Source organism: Solanum verrucosum, unplaced genomic scaffold (genome assembly GCF_900185275.1).
Source record: "Solanum verrucosum unplaced genomic scaffold, falcon-dt-bn FXZP01000103.1, whole genome shotgun sequence".
Taxonomy (NCBI): domain Eukaryota; kingdom Viridiplantae; phylum Streptophyta; class Magnoliopsida; order Solanales; family Solanaceae; genus Solanum; species Solanum verrucosum.
Genome location: NW_026020048.1, coordinates 5346691 through 5373743, shown reverse-complemented (window position 1 = coordinate 5373743; position 27053 = coordinate 5346691). Strand labels below are relative to the sequence as shown.

The following is a 27053-nucleotide window of genomic DNA, read 5'->3' as shown; positions in this document are numbered from 1 at the left end:
TCTTTTCTTTCTTCCCCTTTTAAAGGAAAAAAAGAAGAAGGGTATATTGTAACTATTCTTTGTGGATAATTATATTCGAAATATGAATCAAATGAAAGGGGATTATAATGTAGAGAATTGAACCATCATCAATAACGTGAGAGTTCAGGTAATCAACCACCTAAGCTGAGAGTATGTCATTATTTTTATTATTAGGTTGGTTGTATGGGAGTTAAATTGAGAGTGTATAAAAAATAAACTACTTTCTACCCCATAAAATTAGGGTAAGAAAATCTAAAACTACAATGAGTGTGTTATTTTTGTTGTTGTTTTGAAACTTGAAAGGTAACTGTTACTAATAATAACAAATACACAGATTAATAGAAATCTTAGATGACTGTAAATTCTTATCATTTTTTTTTTAGGTAACGGTAAAAACACACAAACTATTACCTTTTCTCTAGTTTGATCTAGTTTGATGTATTAACTATTCATTATTTCATTTAGCTACCTAAATTATCACTACTTTATATTAGAAACACACATCGATGCTAAGTTGACCTTCAGAGTAAGACAAGAAAAATGCTTCCGAACCTTTTTCTCAATTGACCAAAGATTTTAACCAAAATTTTGGAGAATCTTAATAGTGTGTTGATTAAATACTTCAACTTTTACCTAGTAGGTGAGAGTTTTCCATCTTCCCTCTCCCTACCCTAAATTGTTTTTATCTCTGAAAATATGAAATAATATACACTTATATCATAAAAAAAAAATATACAATCAAACTCGAGAATAGACAGGAAATATATCTAACAAAGAGACAGAGAGATCGGCAAAATGGACAACCTTGCAAAATGGATATCCAAGATTTATTACACTAATATTTATAAACTCGACACAAAGGGAAGAAGTGATCTCCACGAAATGATGCTACACCATTTTTAACATATCATTTGGTTTCTGTACTGTATACAATAATATTAGACTGGCACAAAATCTATCTGACTCCATGAACCCTGGATATCTAGGTACGACGAGATTTCTGGGACTTGAGAGACTCGAAGCGAGCAGTAAGCTTGTCGTAGTCAGGTAAATTGGGATGAACCCGAGGCACATGAGGTGCAGGACGGTTAGGGGCTTGATTGATTCCTCTAGTGAATTCTTGAGTTTCCATCTCTTCTTCACCATCTGATTCATCAAACTTGATACCTGAATGTGCTGATGGAACATTGTAGCTGTGCCTTCTGTAGAACTTCCCACCATCAGTATCAGTTGGTGGGCTGGGTTTATATGTCCCACTTGGGGGATCTTCCATCTCGATTTCCTCGTCGCAATCTGAATCATCATACTGAACATTACGATTTGAGGATGGAACATTATAGCTATGTCTCCTATCAAACTTCTGTGATTTTTTCATATCTAATGGCATATCTTCACCAGCAGAACTATGCGAATTTTCAGAATTCCTGATGTTCTTACTACTCCAATGCATATCATACAGATCAACTATGGACTGAGAAGGTGGTGCCACTTCATTTTGCGAGAACTTGGGAGCCTGAGCACCAGAAATGAAAGGGATATTGTCAACAGTTGCATTGTTCCTAGAGTTGTGACAACCAGCAGAAGATGCTTTTGCATCTTTACTGGCCAGATATGCAGCTGCTTCAGCTGCAGCAATTGCTTGCTTGGCAGATTCAGCAGCTGCTTTAGCAGCTGAAGCTGGGTCATCAAATTTGGCAACTTTCAATTCTCCGTCATCTGAAGTCCTGTTAGTAATTGACCAGCCAAGTCAAATCCTTTTTTTGTCAAAGAGAACAAAAGAAAAATCATGGTTCAACAGTAGGGCGGGAAACAAACTTTAACTTATGAATGAATACCTTGGGAGGTTGTTAGGCTCAGCAGGTTGCTTTGAGGTCGGCTTCAGGGGTAAGCTAGTGGCACTTACAAAGCCATTTGGTCCTTCCTGATCAAAGAGAATAGATACTAGTTAGGTGGTCATCGAATGTGTTTGGCATCATATTCAGATAAAGATGGATTTTGAGAGAGAGACACACTATACGCTCTTCTGGTGGCTTGAGAAGCTCCATCTCTGAATCTGCGGTGTCCCATTCAACCTGGTATTCCTTGGCTATTTCTTTCATGATTTTTAGTTTGACTTCACCACTTGGAGTTTTCACAGAGAGCTTTTCAATGAGCTGTAGCAACAATTACCCACTTCTCTTAGACCCCTCCGAAGCACAAAAATATAGATACCTTTATTATGATAAAGAGAGCGTCGAGTTTTAAGACAAGAAATATGATTACCGTCCGGTTTACACCAGCGTTGGGTCGCAGGTCAGTCGCTGCTGAAACAAAATCTTTTCCATATTTCTTCTCAAAAACGTCTTTAATTCCCATCAATTCTGGAATATCTGAGCACCTTGGGGCAGCAAAAATCAAACTTGATATCCCCTCTTTCAAATCAGCTGGACATTGCCTGCAACAGGCAGATAAATAGAAAACAAGGGTATTTGTTAGCTTTGTCTTCTAATCTTAAATTTTTGAAGAAAAAAAATTATATAGCATGAGACATCTTACTTTTGCTTTGCAATAATTGTTAGTCTAGCCACAATTAGTTCACAGAAGAGCTCGAGGATCTCATTTGCTTGCAATATATTTTGTTCCCTTATTACATGTTCGACCTATAAAAAATGAAGCATGTGAGTGTTCTTTCCAAACGATTAGTAGAAAGAGACAACCCTAAGAACAGTAACTTCTTGAAAAGGATCATGAACGATAGAAATAAGAAGATTCCACTTTAACTTGAAATATATGTCATTCTAAAATCACATGTTGGTCTATCAAAACAGAAGAGGTTTGTTGATATCCACCATTATAGACGTGAAAGATAACTTTCAACAAAATCCCTTACCCAAAAGATAAACACATAATGTATTTCTGCCCTCTCATAGTGCATAATATTATGGGTCTTTTTAAGCAACTTCAAGATTACCCACAATGACATGCCCAGTGTATAATCCTACAAGTGAGGTGTAGGGAGGGTAATGTATGAGATCTTACCAATACCTTTGTCCTACAAGTGAGGTCTGGGGAGGGTAATGTATGAGATCTTACCCATACCTTTGTGGAGTAAAGAGGTTGTTTCCAATAGACCCTCTCGACTTCACGATTATCCAATAGAACATAAATATTATTGGAATTTCCATACTCTTTGCATTAAACAGAAGAGTTCATTCCTATCACATTGATTAGTCCAATCTATAGCCACAACCAGAAAGATCTAATGGCAGAGGTATCTTGGCTCAAACATTAAGGTAGACATCCAGCATAGCTGCTAAAGCTTGGAGGAGGAGGGAAATTCAGCAACTAAATCCCATGGTATAAATTAAGAAAGAAGCAAACAGAGTTTTAGCAAAAGCACATAATTTTGAAGTAAACAAAGTGTCTCAGAATGAGAAAAATCATAAATACAATCAAGATACTTCAACGAGATTAAGTTAATCACAGCCTCCAGGTTTTGGTGAATAGCCCCAAAAGATCCTAAAAAGAAGTCAGCTCTATCCACATGTAGAAACCCTATAATCTTGAAGCAAAGCAAAAATTGTATGTTTCAAGCTAAATGATCCATAAGGGTTTCAGTACTAATTCTAAACAGTAACAGGAGAGAGCTAGCCACCATGACTGACATCCCAGGCATGATATACCAAATTCCCCATTCCTACGAGTTGATTTCGAGGTTACATATAAATTATTCCATTAATCCATCAATCAATCAATCAAATAATCCCCAACCCTAAATCAGAGGTTAAATACGAAACTGGAAAAAAGTACCCGAATACGAGCAGTGGCATCCTGACGGGATTCAAGAAGCATAGCAATGTCTCTCCTCATTTGCCTCACAACCACCTCCCTCTTGTTTCTCAGCAATTTTATTCTCGCCACCGTCATCTTTGCCATTGTCTTGCTGCATACACACAAAAAAATGTAAAATAAAAAAAAACTTGATTTATTTTATTCAAGAAGAAGTAAAATTGAAATTCACCATTTAGAAGAATTGAAGGTTCTGCAGAAGAGAGAAAGACCCATCTTCATGGCCTTCTTGCAGTGCTTGGTGGCAGCGTTTGCTACTGTCATTTTCTTCTTAAAAGAGAAAGAGAGAGTGAAGCAATGAGAAGAGTGTGTGTGAGAATGGTAGTGAAGAAGAGAACAGAGTTGTATGTGTAACGGTCGTTTGGGATGAAAACAAAAATATACTATCATTATATCAAAAGTGGATGACGTGGCGGTATTGGTAGGGCCCAGCGAGGAGCGACGACCGTCATAGACAAAAGAGCCGTTATTTTATTGACGACGTGGCGTTCGTTTGTAAGGGTCTTATTATGGACCTTCAGAGGATCCCATGTATATTCAAGGTTTTGAACCGTGGGTTTTGTGCCTTTCTAGGAAAACGTCTTTTGGATTCTACCTTTGCACTCTTCAGCCTTCACCATTTTCATCATTTTAATACAGCGTCTTTTTCTTCCCCTTTTCACATTGCTTTTTCTTCTTCACACTGCTGTCTTCACCATTAAGATACCATCAACGAAAATATTTAATAATATCTTTTTTTATTTTTATTTATCACTTTTGCTTATAAAATTAAGGTAATTAATCTTTAAATATTCAAAAATTATATTAAAATTGTAATCATTCTCCTATTAATTGTTAAGAAAAATACATTCTAAAATGTTCCATCAAAATTCACACAATTTGGAACATCTAAAAGTTTGGTCCTAAGTTTGTAGTGGTTGAATATCAATTTCTACAACTGATTTCAGTCTGATTATCTAAATAATTTTTTACCTCGAAGCACCTTCTTTATTAGGCTCTCTTGTGGTGTCTAGATTTGTAGATAATATCCCATTCGAGTTGTTAAAAGATTCACCATCATCCTTGTTCTATATATATCTTAGCATCATTGTTATAGTATTAATTTGAGCACATTATTATAACCAAATAAAAAGGAATGAGTTTTCTCCCATGTAGTTAGTACACCTGCAACAGATCAATTTAAGAAGCATCCATCTCACAAAATTTTTTCACAAATTTCATACACAATGAGGAATTAGATCCATTAATTAATGGATTATTATAGTACAGAATGAACATACACAAGAAGGGTCTAAAATCCCTTAATGGACTGAAATACTGAATGGGCCTACCCATATCAGATCAGCCCAATTCACAACTACTTGTTACTTGCACACACTCTTGGACATCTTTGGGCTAAATCCTTAGAAGTCCAAATAATCACTAATCTTGGCCAGAATTAGCACCTCTGCAAAATTTTGGCACTAATCTGTAAAACTGGAATAACACAAAAGACAAACAGAGAAAAGGATTAGGAAATTGGAAAACTTTGTCCATGTTTCTTAATCCTCTTCCTCCTTAGTTGCTAATACTATACACAATATGTTCATTTACAGGACTCAATGACTAAAAATTAAATATCTATACATCACAGCTTCAATCATGCAAAAAATACTTGAGCTGTTATGCATGATACCTTAATTTATCTACTGAGAGAAAGTATGTTGAGTAGAGACACCCTTGTCCGGATCAAAAGCTTGAACAACATCTCTAATCCATTTTCAAGATCCTCAATGCTACTCTCCAAATTCTCCAGATTTCTTTGTGCAAATTCAAAACTTTCCACTTCCTCTTCATGTCCAGAAACATGATCCAGCAAGTTGTTGAGTGCAGTGTCAACTTTCTCCAACTCAGTCAGCTTTTCCCTCTGCCCTTCACTGCCTACAACCCCTTTATGTACCAGCTTCGAAACCAATGACCATTTATTGGACTTTGGTTTCGAGGCTGGCACAGAAAGAAACATTAGCAATGACTGAAAAGTAGAAATAGTTGTGAAACTAGCATCTTCAAGAACTCTAATTATAGCAGAGAGCTGAGAGTCTTTCATTGTGGCTGATGGGGTGTTATCTATCTGTTTCAGTATAGTAATGGACTTTTCAATTTCCTTTTGAGCGTTTTTTCTTGAAGAAATGTAAGCACTAACACTGCCCTCAATAGTCAACAAATCATCTCCTGCTTTGCTTCTTCGAAGCGCGGATTGAAGTTCTCTCACGCTTTCTTTCAAACACATGACGGTATCCCTTGTGTTGCTGCAGATATCTATGAATCTCACTGATCTTTCCAGCAATTCCTTCACAAAATTGTCATCTTGATGCTGGAGAAGCGCCCTCTGAGTCATTGGCAGCGCAAGTAGTTCCTCTACACACTCGTATAATTCTACAAGGCCGCTTGACAGAGCATTTTGGGTTTTTTCTTCTGCTTTTGGAGATAAAGGAGAAGATGATTCCCAAGTTTTGATTTTGTTCAAAACTTGTTCAATCTTGATTGTGCTGGGGTGTGATCTAGCAGGAAAACTAACACAACGGGTACGATAAGAGCTATGAGAATGAGACCTTGGGGAAAGAGCAGCCATTGTTCGAATTGTTGAAAGGTTCATTTTTTTTTTCTTTCTCCAATGAGGTTATGTTAATGAATCATTATTTAAGCTGGTTGTTTATATATGCAAAAATATCATGGAAGGAGACAAAAGTTGGGAGAAAAGAATAGTTATTAATTTGGAATAATGTGTCAATGTGATGTACATGTGAAGAAAGTGTGGGTTTTTATATTTATTTGTCATGGTTCTATCTGTCAGAGGCCTCAACCAACAAACAAGAGTACAACTTTCCTACTTACATCAACTATAGTATAATGATAGGGATAGAGGCATATCTCTCTTTTATTTAATTATTTAAAGGATTTATTTGGTACAAGCTTAGATTTTTTAAGCTTAAGGATGTGTTTGGTGACACCAAATCCAAATCTCACTCTTTAACACGGGCCTAGACCCTTGTCTCGACAACGACCCTAGACCTAATACTGACCCAAGACACAACCCTGACCCCAACTTCGACTTAGAACTTGATCCTCTCGACTAGACCCTGACTAACCCTAACTTAGGCCCGAGAACTAACCCCTAGCAACTACTCGTGACCCGATGCTGATTCATGACCTAATATCAACCCTAATCCTTGGCCTCATCCCAGGACCCAAGATTTGACTCTTGACACTGACTAGACTTCTACCTCGATGTTGATCCAAGACCTAATTTACCCTTGACTTCAACCTAAACTTTACCCAACTCCAACCCCGACCCTAGGCCCAACTCCAGCTCAAGACCTGATCCTTACCTCCATAGGGAGTCAGGATTAGACTCGGGGCTCACCCTGCTCCCGACCCATAATTTAGGATCGAACTCTTGATCGGATCCGATAAAAATCATTAAAATTTATTACTGTAATCTTATTTGTTTTTAAAATTATTATTTTTTCATAATTCTATGTGTCAAGGCTTCAACCAACAGGAGAACAACTTCCATACTTGCATCAACTATAGTATAATGATAATTGATAGGGATAGTGGCATATCTCTCTTTAATATTTTATTTGTTTAAAGGATTTATGTAGTACAAACTTAAATTTTTTTAAGCTTAATTTATTACTTTTCTCAAGCATCTAGGCCACCGCCAGCTCGGGCTTAACAAAGGTTCATTCATCCAAAAAAGTCGGTTGGCATAGAGAAAAATGGGGGTGGGCTCCCAAATATTGTCTTGATTGGAGGTACTTTGGATTGGACATTAAATTAAAGTATAAATGTACAACCAAAGATTGAATTTGAGTTCATAGAGTGAGATCTACTGCTACATATGGTGGTTAGCTCTGGTTTATTGAGACAACTCATCAAGTTATAAGGTGGGTACTACATCGTTGTGCTCTTATGAGTGGCATGTTCTCTCACTGTTCCCAGGTCCACGCACTTACCCATATAATGTTAATACTCTCAATTTATATGATTATGTTTGATTGAAAAAAATAATATCACATAAATGAAAATAAAAGAGAAAATACTCTTTTTATTTTAATTTATTTGGTTTAAGAAAGTAAAATATTTTTTATTTTTTGAATTTTATGATCTTAAAAATTAAAGATAAAATATAATGTATCAAATTGAGGTTTGATTTTGTAATTTTAAAGATATAATGTGAAAAATTATAATTAAAGAATTGTCAAATAAAAATAAAAATAGTTATTTTTAAGCGGACTAAAAACAAAAGTATACATAAATAAAGGAATACCATTTATAGTGCTTCATTGCATTGACTTTGATTTTGTATGGATAAACTCGTGTAAGTACGTACATACTCTGTCTCCAAAATGTAACCTAAAAAGTTGCATGAGAACTATCATAGTTCATTAAACAATGATTCCAAGAGTTGCAAAAATTTTAAGAGCTAGAGACCGACCTACATCAACATGAAAACTATCATAATTAATCATGGAAATAGTATATTTGGATGTACATCATGTGGGGTGAAAAGAAGTTTCGAGGATCATAATTCATAACAAAATAGAAAATATATAAAAATAAGCATATAATGAAATTTTAGGAGGTGGTGGCCACTCACTACATTTAGCTATGGCTAGCTAGTAGTTGGGTTTGGACACATTCATTAAATGTTGAATGAGAGGGCACTTGTCACAAACAATGAATTTGTGTATGGCTGTTTGGTAGTCCCTTTCTTAACTCCTCCATACCGTGTTGTTTTGGGCTACCTATCCACATCTCAATAATTTAGGAAGAAGCAGTAATGCACTTCAATTGGTAGGGTTATCTATTTTAATTTCTTGCATTACTAACCATGACTAGTAAATGCATAGTTCATAACAATATACTGATAATTGAAAAAATATTTACGCTGTCAATTTGTCTAAAAGTTAAATAATTTTTGAATATGAATCTAAATTATATTATATGTACCAATGATGTAAAAATATTTAAATATAGCTAAAGCAAGATACCATTTGCTTGCATTGAAATCCCAAATCTAGCAGAGAAAAATTAGAAATGTTTGCTTTGATGACAAGAAAAGTTTTGAATAGAGGTAAATATAAAACACCTGGTGCAATGTTCAAGTGTATATTTTTGGTTCATTTTCCTCATAGCTAGGAAATAGGGGATGAATATACTTTTTAAACATATTATATTTTCAGTGTACCATATCTGAGTGGTTATAATTTATTGTATCTGAAGATCCTCACAAAGTCCCATTTAGATTTCCCTCTAATTACTCTTTATCCAAGAGCTAATTATGCATATGTACTTAATTAGCATTCAACAAGTGTCCCCCAATCTTTACTTTGGTAGCTCAAAAGGTAGTATTATACTTCAGTATTCATCACGGAATGACACGTTATATTACCTTGTTGCATGCATCTGAATATGCTATATTTTCTTTTAACTTTGGCTTAAGTCATCAGTGGCCCCTTAAAGTTGTCCGCATAATTCACTTAGACACTTCAACTAAGACTAGTACCTATTGAACACTTTTACCAATTCAAAAATTGTTCCTATTAGACATTTTTTGATAATCAACAAAATATATGAAGAGTGTGTGCTACACTTGTGGTGACGTGGCAAAACGGCTAATTAAAAAATAACATGTGGCACTGGGCCCTGAAAATTATAAAAAAAAAAAATTTTGTTTAAAATTATTTCAAACACTTTTTATATAATATCTAAAAAAAATTTAAAAGAAAAAGAAAAGAAAAAAATGAAAATGTCAACCTATTCTATCCAACCCAACCCCACCCCTACGCAACCCCCTTTCATCTTCATCTTCTTCCCAAAATACATTTTTTCTCAAATCACAAAACCTAATTCTTTTCAAATAACTTCAAGATTAGCTTTTAAAAAAGATATATATACATTTTCATACTAAGAGTGAAGAAGAAAGAAATTTTTGCCGGTGATTATTTATTTTTACATCGATGAAAAAATGAAATTGATAGCTCAAAAATTAATTCTTTCAAATTTTTGAATGTCATTTTTAATAAATTTAATGGGTTTATATATGAATTTGAGTAAAAATCTTTGTTCGAAAATTGTGATAAACAAATATCGGCTAACTTTTTATAGGTAAAAATCATTTATCTTCTTTCTTCTTCTTCTTCATATTTGTTCATCATTTTTATGAGATTTGAAAGAAATTATACGAACTTTCAAATCTAAATCTTCATAGTTGATTTTCATTTATCTTCATATTTGGAAGAAATAATATTCTTTTTTTTATAAAAAAGAAAGAAAAACAATGTTGGAGCTAAAATGAAATTTTTTTTGCAAACTAAAGTATGAAGAAGATGATAGGTAGGGAGTGGGGTCTTTTTCTTTTTTGAAAAAATTGTAAATGAAAGAAGAAAAATGTTTTTAAGTTAATTATAATGCCAAGTGTCAATAAAAGAAGAAAAAATGTAAAGGAATTCAAAAATACACTATTTTGAATCTTTTCACGCGCTTCAGGCAGTGGCGGAGGCGGAGCCAAGATTTTCAATAAGGGGGTTCAAAATCTAAAAAATAGACACATAAAGTAGTCGAAGGGGGTTCGACATCTACTATATATACCTAAAAAATTATTTTAACCATGTATAAATCATATAATTTTTCGCTGAAGGGGGTTTGGATGAACCCCCTCATTGTAAGGTGGCTCCGCCACTGTCTTCAGGGAAGTGCAAAACACATTTTTTGCCATATCAGCATTTTGTGTTTAATAGGTACATGTTTTGAACAATTTAAGTGTTCAATAGGTACAAATCTTAATTAATGTGTCTAAGTAAATTATGCGGACAATTTTAAGGGGCGGTCGATGACTTAAGCCTTTAACTTTTGTTTGTTTAAAATTATTATGTGCAAATAGCAAGGATATGGTCCTATCTAGAATCTCATACACTATGATTATTCTTTTGCAAAAAGTGGAAACTTTTGTTTGATGCATCCAAAAAAAAAGTTCAATATTCTTATTAGCCTGGATATTATATAATACTAGCAATTAAGTATATGCTTCTATATATCTAGAAGATTCGTCATACACTATGATTAGTTCTTTTGCACAAATGTGAAAATCAACTTTAGATTGATGTATCCAGAAGTGTTACATTATTTATGAGTGACTAATGAGTCATCGGAAGAAAAGTGTTAATGGTCTCCTACTTTTAAAGTGTCTCTTCAACACTCTGATTTGGCACATCATGAGGGTGAGATATACATACGTTCTTTAACATGGAAAATAAACCAATCAAAAAAGAAGAATACATAGTTTAACTTCCTAATTTAGCGTTAAATTCAGGTCACACACACTTCTCTAGTAAAAGTAATTAATCTTTTTTCATACATAACCTTTTTAAAGTAAAGGAAAAAGCAATTCTTCATCAATTTATGTTTCAGATCTGATCACACACCATTTTAGTCCAACCACTTCTTCTTAATCCAAAGAAGGGGAAAAAGAACCCTCGCCCACCCTAACGGCTCATCCTCTCCAACCTAATCGTTCCCGAGAATCGAAATGAGATAAATAAAAATATTTTGAATAGTTAAAGATCTATTAATATATTTCACACTAAATAAAAAGGATGATTTTGATTCAAATCTCAAATTTAAAGGGCTAATTTGACCGATGCTATGAGTGAATTATTATTATTTTTAAAAAAACTGATCTGTATTTTATTTCTCCAATGTATAATTTCAATTTTGTTCTTTAATTTTCTATTGTATATATAATACTTATATATTTTCTTATCTCATTTTAAAATAAGTTTCAAATACAACAATTTGAAGTATGCATTTGAAAATTTAAGAAGTTCAATGCATATACTTAAGCAATTTAAAAGATCCAAACAACAATTAAAAGAGTTATAATACACCCTTACCTGACTTTTACGATTAGTGGAGTGACATATTTAAAATATGTTCAAATTGGAAATAAAAGATAAGGTTAGAAGTATTTTTTAGCCGATAGATTGATGAGGACAGAAAAATCACCAACATTAAAAAGGACATTTTGACTATTTTCTATGAAAGATACGAACTGGAGAGACAGTTAATTGTAAAATAAATCGGTACTAAAAGTAAATAACTAAACTAGTGGCCTTGACTTATTAATCTCTTTCACTCTTGATCCCAAAATTGCTGCTACTGTGTTAGAAAATGGCCAACAAGGTTTCCAATTTCTCGGATCTGATCCAACGTGTCACTGCTTCTTGCTTGCTCCATCCACTTTCCTCCAACGGCCACATCTCCGGTGCTCGTGACGCCGACGAATCTGAAGATGACAAGTACACTACCGAAGACGACGACGAAGAAGAAGAAGAACGCCCACCTTATGTGGAAACTCTGGAAAAATTCCAGAATTTTGAGGTAAAAAATGAGGAGATAAGAACTGAGAAAGTAATTGAAATGGAAATGCTTTTAGGGGAAGTGTTCGATGCAGTGTCGGCAATGAAGAAGGCTTACGTTAGTCTACAGGAGGCGCATTGTCCATGGGATCAGGATAAAATGCGCGTGGCTGACGTGGCTGTGATATCTGAACTGCGGAGGCTTGGAGTGTTGAGGGAAAGATTCCGGCGGAATGTCGGCGGTGGAAGTGAAAGAGGGGACTGGAGAGTCGGGGCGGCGACGCTGAGAGAAGTGGTGGCGCCGTATGAGTCAGCCGTGGAAGAACTGAAGCAAGAAGTGAAGGCAAAGGACATTGAGATCGATGATTTGAAGGAGAAGCTAAAAACGGCGACGTTGCTTAGCAGCAATAGTGGAAAGAAAAGCAAGTCAAAACGAAGAGTTAACTGCAGCAGTCAAACTCCAATTAATATGTCGCCGGCACCTGACCTGTTCGAATCTACAGTGAGCTCAGTTAAAGAAGCCTCAAAATCCTTCACGAGTTTGCTCCTCTCTTTGATGCGCTCTGCTCACTGGGACATTGCGGCGGCAGTGAGATCCATTGAAGCTGCTTCATCGAACTCCACCACACCAACGGTGGATTCAATTGTCGGGGCCAACCACGCAAAATACGCACTGGAATCTTATGTGAACCGCAAAATGTTCCAAGGATTCGATCACGAGACATTCTACATGGACGGAAGCTTGTCATCACTGCTCCACCCAGACCAGCACCGCCGCGAGTGTTTTACACAGTACAGGGACATGAAAGCAATGGACCCAATGGAACTTCTTGGGATTCTCCCAACTTGCAGTTTTGGGAACTTCTGTTTCAAGAAGTATTTGGCCATTGTACACCCCAAAATGGAGGAATCTCTGTTTGGCGATTTGGAGCAGAGGCGTCAGGTACTGACTGGGAACCATCCGAGGAGTCAGTTTTACGGGGAGTTTCTTGGGCTAGCAAAGACCGTTTGGCTGCTGCATTTGCTGGCCTTTTCTTTGGATCCTCCGCCAAGTCATTTTGAGGCAAGCAATGGATCCGAGTTTCACCCGAAGTACATGGATAGTGTAGTGAAGTATTCCATTTCCATGGGGATAGGAGGGAGAATGGGTATGGGTCTAGTTGTTGGGTTTCCGGTTAGTCCGGGGTTTAAGCTTGGAAATGGATCAGTTGTTAAGGCTAGGGTTTATTTAGTCCCCAAAAATGGGTTTTAAGTTTTTGGGATGGACATAAATTAGTCCATGCACTACTTGCCTTGTCTCTGTATTAGTCCTATTAGTTGGTATCAAAATAAAAACTGATTCATTTGACTTGGGGATCGTTTCTATGCAAACCAATGATTGAAATTATGTCTTTTGTTTGCCGGTAACTTCAAAAGGTCAGTATAGTTTTTGCTCCGGTAGACTTAAAAATGTAATTTTTGCTCGGATTTGTGAAATGAATCTATCACCTATATAATGGGTATCTTCGAACCTTAAGTTCCCTTTACTAATTTTTGCAGTTTTTGGTACAACTTCGTGCATGTTCATCTTTGTTTTCTTGTTACTGATACAGTATGCTAATATTGGACTTTATGATGCTTTGAGTAAGTTGATAAAAGCCCCTTTTTTGGGTCTAGGCCACTGGCCGTAGGATGGAAATTCTGTGTATATATGTATGACATTCATTTTCTTTTCAAGATCAGTCCTGTGAACTTTTCATGGTTATTGTTTTTGACGTTTCATTGAACATATAGGGTTCCATTGCAGCTGGAAGCTTATATTCTTTCTATATAATGTAGTCAAACAAAAGGATTTTAAAGAAGACTACTTTCTGTGTAACTTCTTCCCAGAAGGTTAGTTGGACTTCTTCTTCGTATGCTGTATTTATTTTTGTGAAACATGTTGTCACAATAATTTCTGTTTCTATTAATTTGATTTTTTTTTTCTGTTCGGACGTTGCATATTCTAGATGCTTCATTTATAGGAATGCGTCTTATGAACATCAAAATAATGTCTCATATATGTAGTGTGGTCATTAAGTTCCCCACATTGGTTCAGAGATTGAGCTTGTTGTCTACTTATATGGTCTTTGGCTATCCTTATCTCACGAGTTAGCTTTCCAGGTTGAGGTCCATTTTCTTAACATAGTATCAGACACAAGACCTTATCCCCATTATTCTGTTTTCCAATATTGGCGGCTCATGTCATGTTAGATGTCCAGCTCGATCTGTTAACAACGTTGGACCCCTGTGTGTGTTAGATGTCCAGCCATGAGCTTGTGAGGGATTGTTAAGTGTTCCACATTGGTTGAGAGAACAAACTGTTGTATCCCTATATAGTCTTGGGCAACTTTCTTAAACTCAGTGTCAAGTCAAAACCCGACAAACAAATTGAAAGGGAGGGAGTATTTTCTTTCTGTTCCATCAACATATCTAGTATCGTAGGTAGAGTAATATCTCCGGTTTTATCATCCTGGCAGTGCGTTTGTTGTGAGACTTGTGTTAGTTTGTTCACTGCAGGTTAAAACTATTTTGGGGATAAAACTTAACCGGACATCAGATTTTGACAAATACTGCAGAAACTCTTTCTATACGCTAAAACTCTACGCATAACATGATAAATTGGACTCTTATTCAGGTATTTGAATTATAGTCCTACTAACACAGTTTATGGCAGTATTCATGCACACTCCATATGTACTACTATATAGATATAGATAGAGAAAAAGGCACAAAATTGATGTATACTCAATCACCTGAAGATTGTATATTTCTACATAACTACAAAACTGTGTATATACAATTTAAAGTATATGGAATATCAACTGCCACATTAGCAGGATAAAACATTCAGTAGTGAGCTTCTACATCTAATCAGGCATCTAAATGTTGCTTCCAATCCATCTTCGAAGCTGACAAGATAAGCCTCAAAGTTTTCAAGCTTGGCATCTAAGCTCATGTTTTCTTCTAGGACTAGTGGAACTATTCTTTCTTTGTTTACCAATCTTGAAAGCAGTGACCATTTAGATAGCTTAGGCTTCAAAAGTGGCACACACAAGAAGGACAAGAGCATTTGGAAAGTTGAAAGACATGCTGCATTAGCTTCTTTTATTGCTCTAATCGCAGGTAATGCATCTTGATCTGCATCTAGCAAGACCGATACTGCAGTCACTTGATCCATTTGCTTCAAAGTGGAGACTAATCTTTTGGCATCCGTCTTGATCTTCTTGATGAAAGAGGTAAATCTTTCAACGCTGTCATCTGTAGTTGAATCTCCTTTTCTCCTTCTGAGGGAGGATTGAAGATCTCTTACATTTTCTTTACATTGTGAGACAAGTTCCCTTATTGTGCCACAAAGGTCAAGAAGCCTCACTGATTTATCCAATAAATCGTCAAACCATTTTGCATGTAGATTCTGGGATAGGGCATGAAGGGTTTGAGGTAAGTTGAAAAGATCATCAATGCACTTGTATAATTTCTCCAAACCAAGTAGACCATTGGTCACAGCTGCTGGTGCAACTGATACTTCCAAAGATTTGAGCTTGTTTAGCTCCTCTTCAACTCTCTGGGTGGTTGGGTGTGATCTGCCAGGAAAACTGACTGATCGAATGTGATTAGGTTTTGAAGAAAGAGCAGCCATTTCTTATGATTTTCTCTCTGATGAGGGGAGTTTTAAAACTTGTGTTGGCATTGAAGCTCGAGTGTTGGTATTTATAGGTAGACATCCATAGTAAGAGAGACAAGATTAACAGTGGCCTAATTAAATAAGCATGTGATTGCACGGCTGGATTGCTTTATTTCTTCAGTTGTTTAGTTAGTGTTTGTCATGTAATACGTAGCCAGGTAAGGTTGTCTCCTCCATAAAAGCTTAAATCCATCAACTACTATAACACAATAATTAGATGATTGAGATATAAATAATTACATAGTAATGGGATTATTTTAAGGTGTCAAGACTTTCAAAGGGGCTAGCAAATTAAATATAAAATTCATAATGCACGACTGAAGTTTATTTTATGGAACATATACATGTATGGAAGTATTCTTTTGGATTTGCTTGGCAAGGGGTTGGAATCATATCTCTATAAGCTTCTCAACTAGATGTAATGTTCCTAATAATTCCGAGAAATTTAGAAAGGCCTAATGTACTTGATTAAAATAATGGGTGGAGTAGCTTATTTATCACCTGTAGAAGAGCACATATGAGCTGTATAATCTAATTGTTTAAAATGTTTTATTATATGGTGGGCAAGGTGAAATAATAAAGGAATACATCATCAGATTGCAGGAGTGGTCTTCTTTCCTATTTTTCATGCTTTAATTTTTTGTACTCTGCGATTTTAGTGAAGAACTAAACAATAAAATTGGAATTATTACCTAAATTAGAAACAAAACTAAGAACTTACGGTATGAAAAATTTAAAGATAAAAAATCATATAGGCAGAGCTAATTAATACATGCCAGTGCAATCATATCCTTTTATTTTCTTTGGCTCCATTTGGAAGATTACAGCTAAGAAGTTCTTCTCAAAGATTTCCAAGATATGGCTATGATTTCTATCCTTTTAATTAGTTCAGCAGTAGGTGGCTTAGCAATTTTTAATTAAATCAATAATGGATACATGAGTGTATTGGAAATTCAAATATTTAATTTTGTGCATGCATGTATGGCTGGATTTGCTGTGCTTGTTTAATGTTTATCAAATTATTGACTGAATAATTGTTCTCCTCTACAACTCACCCTCCAGGGCAAAGAGAGGGAAATTTATATTTTTTACAGAACTTTTATGAGTTAAAACCATGAGTTTCACATTCTCTCTGAGATATCTTATTTTTTAAGTATGCAGGGAAAGGAACACATAAGAATGCAGAATGAACTAGATGGAGAGAATATATTCAGGAGACAGCCCCTCGATCTAATCAGGCACCTAAATGGTCCTTCAAAGCACTCAGGGTGACGGTCGAAGGATTCCAGCCAAGTTTCAAAGTTAATGTTGTTTGCATGACTTTCATATGCTATTCTTTTGCGAAATTAAAATGCACACTAAACTGGCTCCTCTTAGTAACTAATCACATAGGTAGTGTCCAAATCTGAATCTTGGAATTCTGATTCACCAATCTCTTCATCCATTTATTTAAATAGTTAAGACCAGGAATAACTTTTGGGCTCCTCTGGTGAAGCTGGCTCTGTACTTGAGTCTCCTTTTTTCCTTCTGACAGGATTGAAGATCTCTGACACAGGCACAGATACACTTGTAAGTTGGCTCTGCAAAATCTAGCAGGCCTGTCCATGGCGCTATGCACTTAATAGCTAGCCACGGGGCACCATGAGGCACGACCAACAGGTCAAAGGGAAGGCTGTTAAGCTTCCCATGAACGTTATATATGTGAAAACTAACTAGCCAACTACACATGTGCAATAAAAGTTTCGCAATTAGCATGAGAAGATTTTTAGGAGAGAACTCAGTGATGTAATCAGGCACCTATGTTCCTTCCAAATTACATTTGAAGTTGTCAAGCTGAGCCTCAAAAGAGTGCTAGCCACATTTTAGTTAGTCAAGTTCCCTTTAAATCTTTATTTGGGGAGCATACAGGTCGTCTTCAAGGACTGCTAGTGGACTTTTTGGGAGCAACGCAATTAAGCTTGCTGAGCAAGGCCACAGTAGTCTGTCAGATTAAACTGATATGGAGTCGAACGAAGTGGCAGTGTTATTTTTTCCATTTAATTGTTCGAAAGAACGTTATGTTGTCTGTTTTGCCCCGCTGATCTCTGTGCCAGATATTTTTGCTGGATCTTGATTTTCTTTTCTTTTCTTGAATTTGGCTAAGGAGCTAGAAAAAAAAGGACTTGATTGAATAAGCCTCCTGATTAGATCTAGTGCTTCCAATTATCGCAGAAGACATATGATGAAATTAAGATTGCCATAGTTACAGTGGTCACCATATCTAGCTGGACTATGAACTAAGATTAAGCAGCTCATAAGGTATATTTCTAACTTCTTAGTGATGCATAAAAATATGGTGGATAAGTAGAATAATGAAGAAATTCTTCATCCTCATTATGACCTTTAATTAGTTTGATTTTTGGAGCCAATTATGTAAAGTATGTATGTAATGAATGTGCTATGCATTTTATCAGTTTCCCCTCTAGTTTTAAGTGGACCATTTCAATGGATATGAACAACCCAAACTTAACCTGACATCAGGTACATAGAGAGACTGCTAAGTGCTTTCTTTGTGGTGAAATTCACGGGCATAACCTTTTAAATTTTGATCTGAGAGAGAGATGCAATAAGTGGTATATAATCTTTCACTTGAAGTTTATGTATTTCTAACATAACTACAAAACTGTTCATATACAATTTACAGAGTATGGAATAACAACTTCCAAATTAGCAGGAAAGAACATTGAGGAGCGAGCTTCTAGATCTAATCAAGCACCTAAATACAGCTTCCAGTGCATTTTCAAAGCTGTCAAGGTAAGCCTCAAAGGTTTCCAGCCTGGTTTCTAAGCTCTTGTTTTCTTCTTGGACGTCAGGTGCTATTCTCTCTTTGTGTACCAATCTTGAAAGCAATGACCATTTTGATTGCTTGGGCTTCAAAAGTGGCACACACAGGAAGGACAAGAGCATTTGGAAAATTGAAATGCATACTGCATTAGCTTCTCTTAGTGCTCTAATCGCAGCCATTGTATCTTGTTCTGCATCTAGCAAGATTGGTACTGCAGTCTCTTGATCCATTTGTTTCAGAGTCAAGACAGATGTTTTGGCATCCCTCTTGATCTTCTTGCTGAAAGAGGTAAATCTTTCAATGCTGTCATCTGTAGTTGAATCTCCTTTTCTCCTTCTGAGAGATGATTGAAGATCTCTTACTTTTTCTTTATATTGTGAGACAAGTTCCCTTGTAGTGCCACAAACATCAAGAAGCCTCACTGATTTGTCCAATAAATCGTCAACCCATTCAGCATCTAGACTTTGGGATAGGGTTTGAAGGGTGGGCAAGTTGAGAAGATCATCTATGCTTTTGTATAATTTCTCCAATATGAGTAGACCATTGTACACAGTGTTTGCTTTTGGTGTAGCAGGTGCTTCTAATGATTTGAGCTTGTTGAGCTCCTCTTCTACTCTCTGGATGGTAGGGTGTGATCTCCCAGGGAAACTGATTGATCGAACGTGGTTGGGTTTTGAAGAAAGAGCAGCCATTTCTTATGGGTTTTTTTTTCTGATGAGGGGATATCTCAAACTGGTAATTGAATTGAAGCTTCAGAGTTGGTATTTATAGTCAGACAGCCATAGGAGGAGACAAATTGAGCAGTAACCTTATTAAATCAGCATGTGATTGAATTGCTGGATCTTTTTGGAACTCGTAAACCTGCTACACATTTGGCCAACAAAGGCTCTGCTGATTACTTTTATTAGTCCTCATAGTTATGGGATGAGCGTGAGGCATCTCATTATCACGTGGGTATTGAATAGATTCCCCTTTTCTGTCTCCAGAAATGGTGCTAATACTATGACACATGTTTTTTTATTGGTATTATGTGATTGAAGATGCATTAGCTTCAAGGAGCCTGTTTTACTTGTTCAGTTGTTTAGTTAGTTTCTGTCTGTAACAGGTGGCCACCTAAGCTTGCCCCCTCCATAAAAGCTTAAATCTGTCAACTACTAGAACAAAAAATGCTTAGATAACTGAGATATAAATTATTAAAGAATAGTGGGAATATTTTAAGGTGTCAAAGACTTTAAAAGGGGCAAGTAGATCAAATATAAAATTCATATTGCACGAGTGAAGTTTATTTTATGGAATTGTACACGTATGGAAGGTTGTTATTTGAATTTGTTTGACAAGGTGCTAGGAGCATATCTGTACAAGCTTCTTGACAAGGTGTAATACTTCTTATAATTTTGAGGTCAAATTCAGAAAGGACAAAATTTACTTAGTTCTACTAATGGTGGTTTCCACAGACCACAAGTAGTTGATATGAACCAAAGAATAGCAGATTGTGAGCTGTATTATCTAATTGATTAGGATGTGTTACGATATGGTGGGTAAAGCGAATAGCAAAGAAATATTTCATATTCATTTGTACACGAGTGTATTTTTGTCCAGATATTACCCTTAAATCAGTTTCTGTCATGGTAGGTGAGTTCTAATATCTGTGAAACATTAAGCTGTCTTCATGCCTTCAATTATATTTTATGAAGCTTCATGCCTTCATTTTTTTACTCTATGCAACTTTGGAGAAGATTATCTATACAATAAAGTGAAATTGTTCCCTTTTTTTACAGTATGAGAATTTTAGTTTTCACTTGTTCATCCATCAAGGGATTTGGCATGTGGAGAAAGACTAAAGGTTCTCTGAAAACGAAATAATCTCAGATGAAGCTGACAATCAAACACAATGAAAACTATACTTGCAAACCGAATTAATATGACGTGTGTCCTTTGAAGAATTTATCAATTTCTATTTCATTTAGGTCCCAAAATAGGTTAAATTACTCATCAATCTTTGAAGAATTTTTAGGTTCTCATGGCTATATCTTTATAGAAAATGACAACAAAAATTGGAGACTCAGAAGCTTATCCTGTTGTTGGAACAGCCTTAGAAACTTGTGATATGCGAGAGTAGTATCATTCTATTATAAATTTAGATATCTGTTAATTGCACACAGAGGGGAACAAAATCATGAAAAAAGACGCAGATTAGATTTTCCATATAATCTTTCACTTGTATATTGTTCTTTTCTATCATAACTACAAATTGTATATACAAAATTTGGTCAACTATACAGTTTAGAAGGAAACTGTATTTAGTAGGGAGCTCCTTGATCTAATCAGGCATCTATATACTCTTTCCAATCCATTCTCAAAACTATCCAGTTGAGACTCAAAAGTTTCCAGCCTGGTTTCCATGTTGATATTTGGTTCTTGGACTTCACATGATACTCTTCCCTTATACACCAATCTTGAAACCAGTGACCATTTAGATGACTTAGGCTTCAAGAGTGGCACACACATGAAAGACAAGAGCATTTGGAAAATCGGAATGCATGATGCACTGGCTTTTCTCATTGCTCTAATAAAAAATGCTATTTCCGGCACTGCATCTAGGAACACTGATCCCTCAGTCTCCTCATTCATTTGCTTTAAGGACAAGACTAATCTTCTAGCATCCTTCTTCATCTTTTTTCTGAAGGAGGCGAATCTGACTATGTTGGATTCTGTGTTTGAATCTTGCTTTCTCCTTCTGATAGATGATGCTACATCTCTTACGTGTTCCTTACATTGTGACACTAATTCCCTTATCGTGCCACAAACATCAAGAATTCTCATGGATTGTTCCAATAAATCTTCAAACCATTTTCCATGTTGGGAGGGGTGAGTCAAGTTAAGAAGATCATCAACACATTTGTGTAGGTCTTCCAAAACAAGTAGACGACTGCAAATAGTCTCTGCTGTTGATGCAGTAGATACTTCCAGCATCTTGAGCTTGTTGAGAATCTCTTCCACTCTCTGATTGTGTGGTCTAGTGGGTAAACTGATTGACCTAATATGGCAAGAAGTAGTAGCCATGGTTTTTAGTGTTTCTATGTTGTGAGAAAAGCTGAATGTTGTGATGAACAATAAGTACGAAGAAAGGTCATTTATATAAACAAAGAGGTATCAAGAAGAGAAAATGTGGTCATGTGGGTATCCCTTGGAATTTGGTAAATTGCTATGCATTTGGCAAACAAAAGCTCTAATAATTAGTCATCTAAATGAATAAATTATGTGGCTTTGCCTTCATATGGGGTTCAATTGCAGGTTGCCCCTTCCCTAACTACTAAGCATTGTCACATCACTTGGTGGTGCAATCAAGATGCTAACAACGTGGGTCCACTGAGGCTGTCTCGTTTGGAGGAGCTGATGTCCATTAATTACACAAAATACAGATTAGAAGATCTGAAAGATATTTTTTGCCAATATTCAAATGGACGTGTACTGTATATTTAATTTATACACGTATGTGTGGTTGTTTGCCATATTTTATTTCGAAATGGAAAACTAGTTGATTACTAAATTGCACCAGGGCCAATGAGTAAATTTTTGCCAGAAATTGTTTCGAGTAAAGTGGCATGGGTAATTGATCCATTAATTTGTTCAAAAGAACACTATTGGCTGCTTTGTCTGTGATTTCATGCCAAATCCTAGTTTGAATCTTGATTTTGTTTTTGTTTAATTGGCTGCGGAGCTTGATGAAATTTAATGGTATAGGATTAGCTTCTTGACTAGATCTACATCTTCTAATGAACTTGAGAAGGAATTCAAACAGATACTGAATCAACATGGTCAAGTTAAGGTGGTCATGTCATAGTTAGTTGGACTTTTAACTAAAGATAAGCAGATCATGAACTATATTATCTAATTTATTTGTGATGTGTATCTTACTGATGAGTTCAGGTTCAAGGAGGCTGATCAAGGGACCCAGGTTTTGGTCTTCCTTTATAGCGGGAGGTTTCTTTTATATCAAGAGGATCTTGGGGAGGCCGGTGGAGTTTATTAACACCCTTGGGTCACTGTGCAGAGGAACTGTTAGCAGAACTCCAGAAGCCTGTGTAGCAAGCACTTATTGTGAAGCTTCCTCCACACAGACCTCATTCTTCTGCAATTCATGTTATGAATTAATATCACTTTTCAGGTCAATTATTCATGTCATCTGGCTTTACACGAGAGGCTTCCTTGGTTTGATTAACAAAACCAATTATGTGGCGTAAGTGTGTAACTGACGGGCAATGAGTTTTATCTATTTCAAGCCCCCCAGTTTTAAGAGAGCCATTTCGACGAATATTTTGGGCTATTGATGAAAGTACACGCATAGAGAGAGATATTAAATTGGTGTATATTCATTCACTTGAGATTTGTGTATTTCTAGCATAACTACAAAACTGTTTATATACAATTTACAGTGTTTGGAATAAGAACTGACAGATTAGGAGGAGGAAATATTGAGGAGCGAGCTTCTAGATCTAATGAGACACCTAAATGTTGCTTCCAATCCATCTTCAAAGCTGTCAAGGTAAGCCTTGAAAGTTTCCAGCCTTGTTTCAAAGCTCATGTTTTCTTCGTGGTATTCAGATGCTATTCTTTCTTTTTGCACCAATCTTGAAAGCAAAGACCACTTTGATGGCTTAGGCTTCAAAAGGGGTACACACAAGAAGGTTAATAGCATTTGGAAAGTTGAAAGGCATACTGCATTAGCTTCTTTTAGTGCTCTAATCACAGCTACTGTATCTTGATCTGCATCTAGCAAGACCAATACTGCAGTCTCTTGATCCATTTGTTTCAAAGTCGAGACAGATCTTTTGGCATCCCTCTTGATCTTCTTGCTGAAAGAGGTAAATCTTTCAACGCTGTCATCTGTAGTTGAATCTCCTTTTCTCCTTCTAAGAGATGATTGTAAATCTCTTACATTTTCTTTACATTGTGAGACGAGTTCCCTTACTGTGCCACAAAGATCAAGAAGCCTCACTGATTTATCCAATAAATCATCAAGCCATTTTGCATTTAGACTCTGAGAGAGGGCTTGAAGTATTTGAGGCAAGTTGAGAAGATCATCTATGCACTTGTACAATTTCTCTAAACCGATTAAACCATTGCTCACAGCTGCTGGTGCAGCTGATACTTCCAATGATTTGAGCTTGTTGAGCTCCTCTTCAACTCTCTGGGTGGTAGGGTGTGATCTCCCGGGCAAACTGATTGATCGAACGTGATTGGGTTTTGAAGAAAGAGAATCCATTTCTTATTGTTTTTTTTTTTTTCTCTAATGAGTGGTATCTCAAACTGGTGATGGAATAGAAGAATCAGAGTAGGTATTTATAGTCAGAAGTCAGAACACCATAAGGAGGAGATAAGATGAGCGATAGCCTAATTAAATCAGCATGTGTTGCACTGCTGGATCTTTTTGGAACTTGTAAACCTGCTAAACATTTGGCCAACAAAAGGTTCTACTGAACGTGAGGCATCTAATATTTAAAAGATTTGATCCTTTTTGTCTCCAGAAATGGTGCCAATACTGTGACACTAACATTTTATTTGATTGAAAATGCAACAACTTCAAGAAGCCTGCTTTGTTTGTTTAGTTAAGTTTTTGTCATGTAGTAATAGGTGGCCTGAAGTTTATTTTATTATGGAACTGTGCACGTATGGAGGTTTATTTTAATCCGCTTGGGTGTTTACACCAAACTTTACTAACTAGCAGAGGCGGATTTAGGATTTTGAAATATCGGATGCCATGCTTTTTACAGAGAAGCCAAGTTCATTTATACAAGCAAGTAAGCCTTCAAGAAGAAAAAATGTGGTCATGTGGTATGCCTTGAAATTTGGTAAATTACTCCGCATTTGACAAACAGAAGTGAAAAGCTCTAATAGTTAGTCATTTAAATGAATAAATTATGTGGCTTTGCCTTCATATGGGGTTCAGTTACAGGTTGCCCCTTCCCTAACTACTAAGCATTGTCGCATCACGATGCTAACAGCGTGGATGTCCATTGATAATACAAAATACAAATTAGAAGATCTAAAATGTTGTGGATATTTAATTTATACACGTATTTGCCATTTTGATTTGCAAAAGGAAAACTAATTTATTAATAAATTGCACCACGGCCAATGAGTAAAATTATTGCCAAAAATTTCTAAGCAACAGGTTATACCCTATTCTTTTTATGGTTGCAGACTGGAGAACCAAAGACTCGGTGTCCAAACTAATGTAGGCAATATGGAGAATGATGTATTATGCAATATTTAAGGAATTAACAACAGCATACGGTTGGTGTATGTATATACCACAAATTACAGTTGAAAATAAAATGAACATATATGAATAAATAAACATTCAAGATGAGGCGTGGATGTCCCGCTCTCCACTGCAGTATAATCTACACTGATTCAACAGTACAACCCTTGATTCGTCCCCTCCAGGATACAACAACTCGACATCATTGTGTGACCCAAACAACTTTGGATTAGTTGACAAGTCCAAAGTTGCATACCACCCCTGGTTTGTTTGCTTCTCTGTCTTGAGTCAATACTCTACACACTCATTTGATATCCCCACTGCATCCATTATTTGTCTTCCTTTAATGAAAGTCATTTGTTAATTATCCACTAAACAGTTGATCACCTTCATGAGTCTCTCTGCCAACAATTTTGCTATGATTTTGTAGACTCCCCCAAATAGGCTGATAGGTCTAAAGTCATTTAGCACCATTGCTCCTACTTTCTTGGGGATCAATGCAACAAAGGTTGCATTAATGCTCTTCAAGAAAACCACCTTATCATGGAAGTTCTCTACCAGTGCTACCAGTCTTCTTAGTGATTTCCCAACAGTGTTTCAAAGAAGCCATCTGGACCTGGGAACTTGTCCTCAACACAAACTATGATGTTGTCCACGATCTCATGAGGCTCAAAAGGCGCCTTAAGCCATGTTGCCCTAGACCTTTGTCTTCAAGCAATCTCTTCTTTTCTAGCAATTCCTTCAAACTAAGCCATTTTTGCAGCTATATTATCTTCCCACTGAGACCTGTGATTTTGGATTTTCTTCAATTCTTCTAGTTAAGCCAGCACATGTTGTTTCTGAAGATCCAGGTTCCCATGTATTGCCTTACTCCATAGCAAAATTTTCTCATGCAAGCAACATGATGTGGACGGTTAATGATTTTCATGCTTTTTGAAGAATTTGAGATTGCCTCCAAATGGTGATTTGAAATCTTACCTGAGACTTTATATCACATTCCAAACGCAAGCTATGTCAAAAGCTGCTATTCGGGCCGCGAAATCAGCCCGGTCCAAGAATGAATAGACACACACGGGCCGAGTTCATACCCTTCTAATTTTACCTGAACCTGTCTATCTCCCCCTCGTTTCCGTCTCTTTTCCGTCTTCTTCAGTTCCTTTTTGTCTCAGGCAAGGTAAGCTCACAAAACACAGGCTTTAAGCTCTTAGTTCTTCGTTTCTTTCCACAGAGAATATTTTATTTTTTTTGCTTTAAATAGTTCTTCTCGTTGATTTTCTGGTAAAATAAATAGTCCTTATAGTTTTGAGTTTCATAGACAATAATCACTTGTCTTGATTGAAATTAATGTCAATTTCTGATCAAGTTTTTGAATTTTAGATTTGGGTTTGACACACGAAAGGATTTTGTTTTTCATAATATATTCCAGAATTTAAAGAAAGTTATAGAGGGATGGAATTAGTTGTGATGAAGTCACCAGGTAAATTTTGGTTTCCTTATATAGGTGCTTTTTTATTTTCATGGAAAATATTGTATGGATGGCTGATGAACAATGTTTTGACATTGTGTAACGAGGTGTGATTGAAATGGTTCTGTTTTGCTGGCTGTAGACGGAAGGGTATTTGGTAATGAAAACTCGGGTTCAAGTGAAGATAGGTAAATTTTTGTTTGATCAATTCCGTATGATGCTTTAACATGCTAAATTCCAATGTGAATTTATGAATTCCTGTTGTGTATGTGATGAACAATTGGTGCACCTGAAAACAAAAAAATAACTAGACTCAATCTCCAATCAATTGAGGTTGGGTTATGAATCCTCGCTCATTGGGACGATACTAAATCATGTGAAAAATTTGTACTCCTGAAAACAACTAAAAAGAATAATTTGATTTAAACTGTATTAGTAAAGTTAATACGGAGAATGAATGTCTAGTGCAGGAGCAAATTACCAAAATGGGCCAATGAGGCCCTTAGCCAAGTGGTAACTTCTGTAAATGTATCCCCACTGCGTGA

The 27053-nt window shown here is 36.1% G+C and overlaps 7 protein-coding genes across 7 annotated transcripts; 1 reads left to right on the top strand and 6 right to left on the bottom strand.

The window, feature by feature from the left end:
* Positions 1-783: 783 nt before the first annotated feature.
* LOC125822797 (uncharacterized) lies at positions 784-4206 on the bottom strand. Its single transcript, XM_049502260.1, has 7 exons — positions 4022-4206; positions 3811-3943; positions 2557-2660; positions 2284-2455; positions 2034-2174; positions 1857-1942; positions 784-1745 (listed from the first exon to the last, which is right to left on the bottom strand). Exons 1-7 carry the CDS (start codon positions 4111-4113, stop codon positions 1004-1006), a joined length of 1470 nt encoding a protein of 489 aa, XP_049358217.1. The 5' UTR covers positions 4114-4206; the 3' UTR covers positions 784-1003.
* Positions 4207-5056: 850 nt separating this feature from the next.
* LOC125822814 (uncharacterized) lies at positions 5057-6497 on the bottom strand. Its single transcript, XM_049502273.1, has 2 exons — positions 5525-6497; positions 5057-5325 (listed from the first exon to the last, which is right to left on the bottom strand). Exon 1 carries the CDS (start codon positions 6482-6484, stop codon positions 5531-5533), a length of 954 nt encoding a protein of 317 aa, XP_049358230.1. The 5' UTR covers positions 6485-6497; the 3' UTR covers positions 5057-5325; positions 5525-5530.
* Positions 6498-12026: 5529 nt separating this feature from the next.
* On the top strand, positions 12027-13605 carry LOC125822798 (protein GRAVITROPIC IN THE LIGHT 1). The gene has a single exon (XM_049502261.1). The coding sequence runs from the start codon at positions 12064-12066 to the stop codon at positions 13501-13503; it is 1440 nt and encodes a 479-aa protein (XP_049358218.1). The 5' UTR covers positions 12027-12063; the 3' UTR covers positions 13504-13605.
* Positions 13606-15102: 1497 nt separating this feature from the next.
* Positions 15103-16297, bottom strand: LOC125822823 (uncharacterized). Its single transcript, XM_049502282.1, has one exon. It carries the CDS (start codon positions 15907-15909, stop codon positions 15103-15105), a length of 807 nt encoding a protein of 268 aa, XP_049358239.1. The 5' UTR covers positions 15910-16297.
* A 2363-nt stretch (positions 16298-18660) lies between these two features.
* Positions 18661-19726, bottom strand: LOC125822821 (uncharacterized). Its single transcript, XM_049502280.1, has one exon. It carries the CDS (start codon positions 19468-19470, stop codon positions 18661-18663), a length of 810 nt encoding a protein of 269 aa, XP_049358237.1. The 5' UTR covers positions 19471-19726.
* A 1264-nt stretch (positions 19727-20990) lies between these two features.
* LOC125822826 (uncharacterized) lies at positions 20991-22262 on the bottom strand. Its single transcript, XM_049502284.1, has one exon. It carries the CDS (start codon positions 21839-21841, stop codon positions 21062-21064), a length of 780 nt encoding a protein of 259 aa, XP_049358241.1. The 5' UTR covers positions 21842-22262; the 3' UTR covers positions 20991-21061.
* A 694-nt stretch (positions 22263-22956) lies between these two features.
* Positions 22957-24073, bottom strand: LOC125822822 (uncharacterized). The gene has a single exon (XM_049502281.1). The coding sequence runs from the start codon at positions 24042-24044 to the stop codon at positions 23238-23240; it is 807 nt and encodes a 268-aa protein (XP_049358238.1). The 5' UTR covers positions 24045-24073; the 3' UTR covers positions 22957-23237.
* Between the last annotated feature and the right edge of the window lie 2980 nt (positions 24074-27053).

What these genes read in the sequence shown, in the direction of transcription:
- LOC125822814 (XM_049502273.1), bottom strand. Translation starts at nt 6,484, where the DNA reads ATGAACCTTTCAACAATTCGAACAATGGCTGCTCTTTCCCCAAGGTCT.
- LOC125822821 (XM_049502280.1), bottom strand. Translation starts at nt 19,470, where the DNA reads ATGGCTGCTCTTTCTTCAAAACCCAACCACGTTCGATCAATCAGTTTC.
- LOC125822822 (XM_049502281.1), bottom strand. Translation starts at nt 24,044, where the DNA reads ATGGATTCTCTTTCTTCAAAACCCAATCACGTTCGATCAATCAGTTTG.
- LOC125822798 (XM_049502261.1), top strand. Translation starts at nt 12,064, where the DNA reads ATGGCCAACAAGGTTTCCAATTTCTCGGATCTGATCCAACGTGTCACT.
- LOC125822797 (XM_049502260.1), bottom strand. Translation starts at nt 4,113, where the DNA reads ATGACAGTAGCAAACGCTGCCACCAAGCACTGCAAGAAGGCCATGAAG. An exon ending in ACCTTCAATTCTTCTAAATG is followed by an intron (nt 3,944 to 4,021) that starts GTGAATTTCAAT and finishes GTGTGTATGCAG; the next exon opens with CAAGACAATGGCAAAGATGA. An exon ending in ACGCTGGTGTAAACCGGACG is followed by an intron (nt 2,175 to 2,283) that starts GTAATCATATTT and finishes TTGTTGCTACAG; the next exon opens with CTCATTGAAAAGCTCTCTGT.
- LOC125822823 (XM_049502282.1), bottom strand. Translation starts at nt 15,909, where the DNA reads ATGGCTGCTCTTTCTTCAAAACCTAATCACATTCGATCAGTCAGTTTT.
- LOC125822826 (XM_049502284.1), bottom strand. Translation starts at nt 21,841, where the DNA reads ATGGCTACTACTTCTTGCCATATTAGGTCAATCAGTTTACCCACTAGA.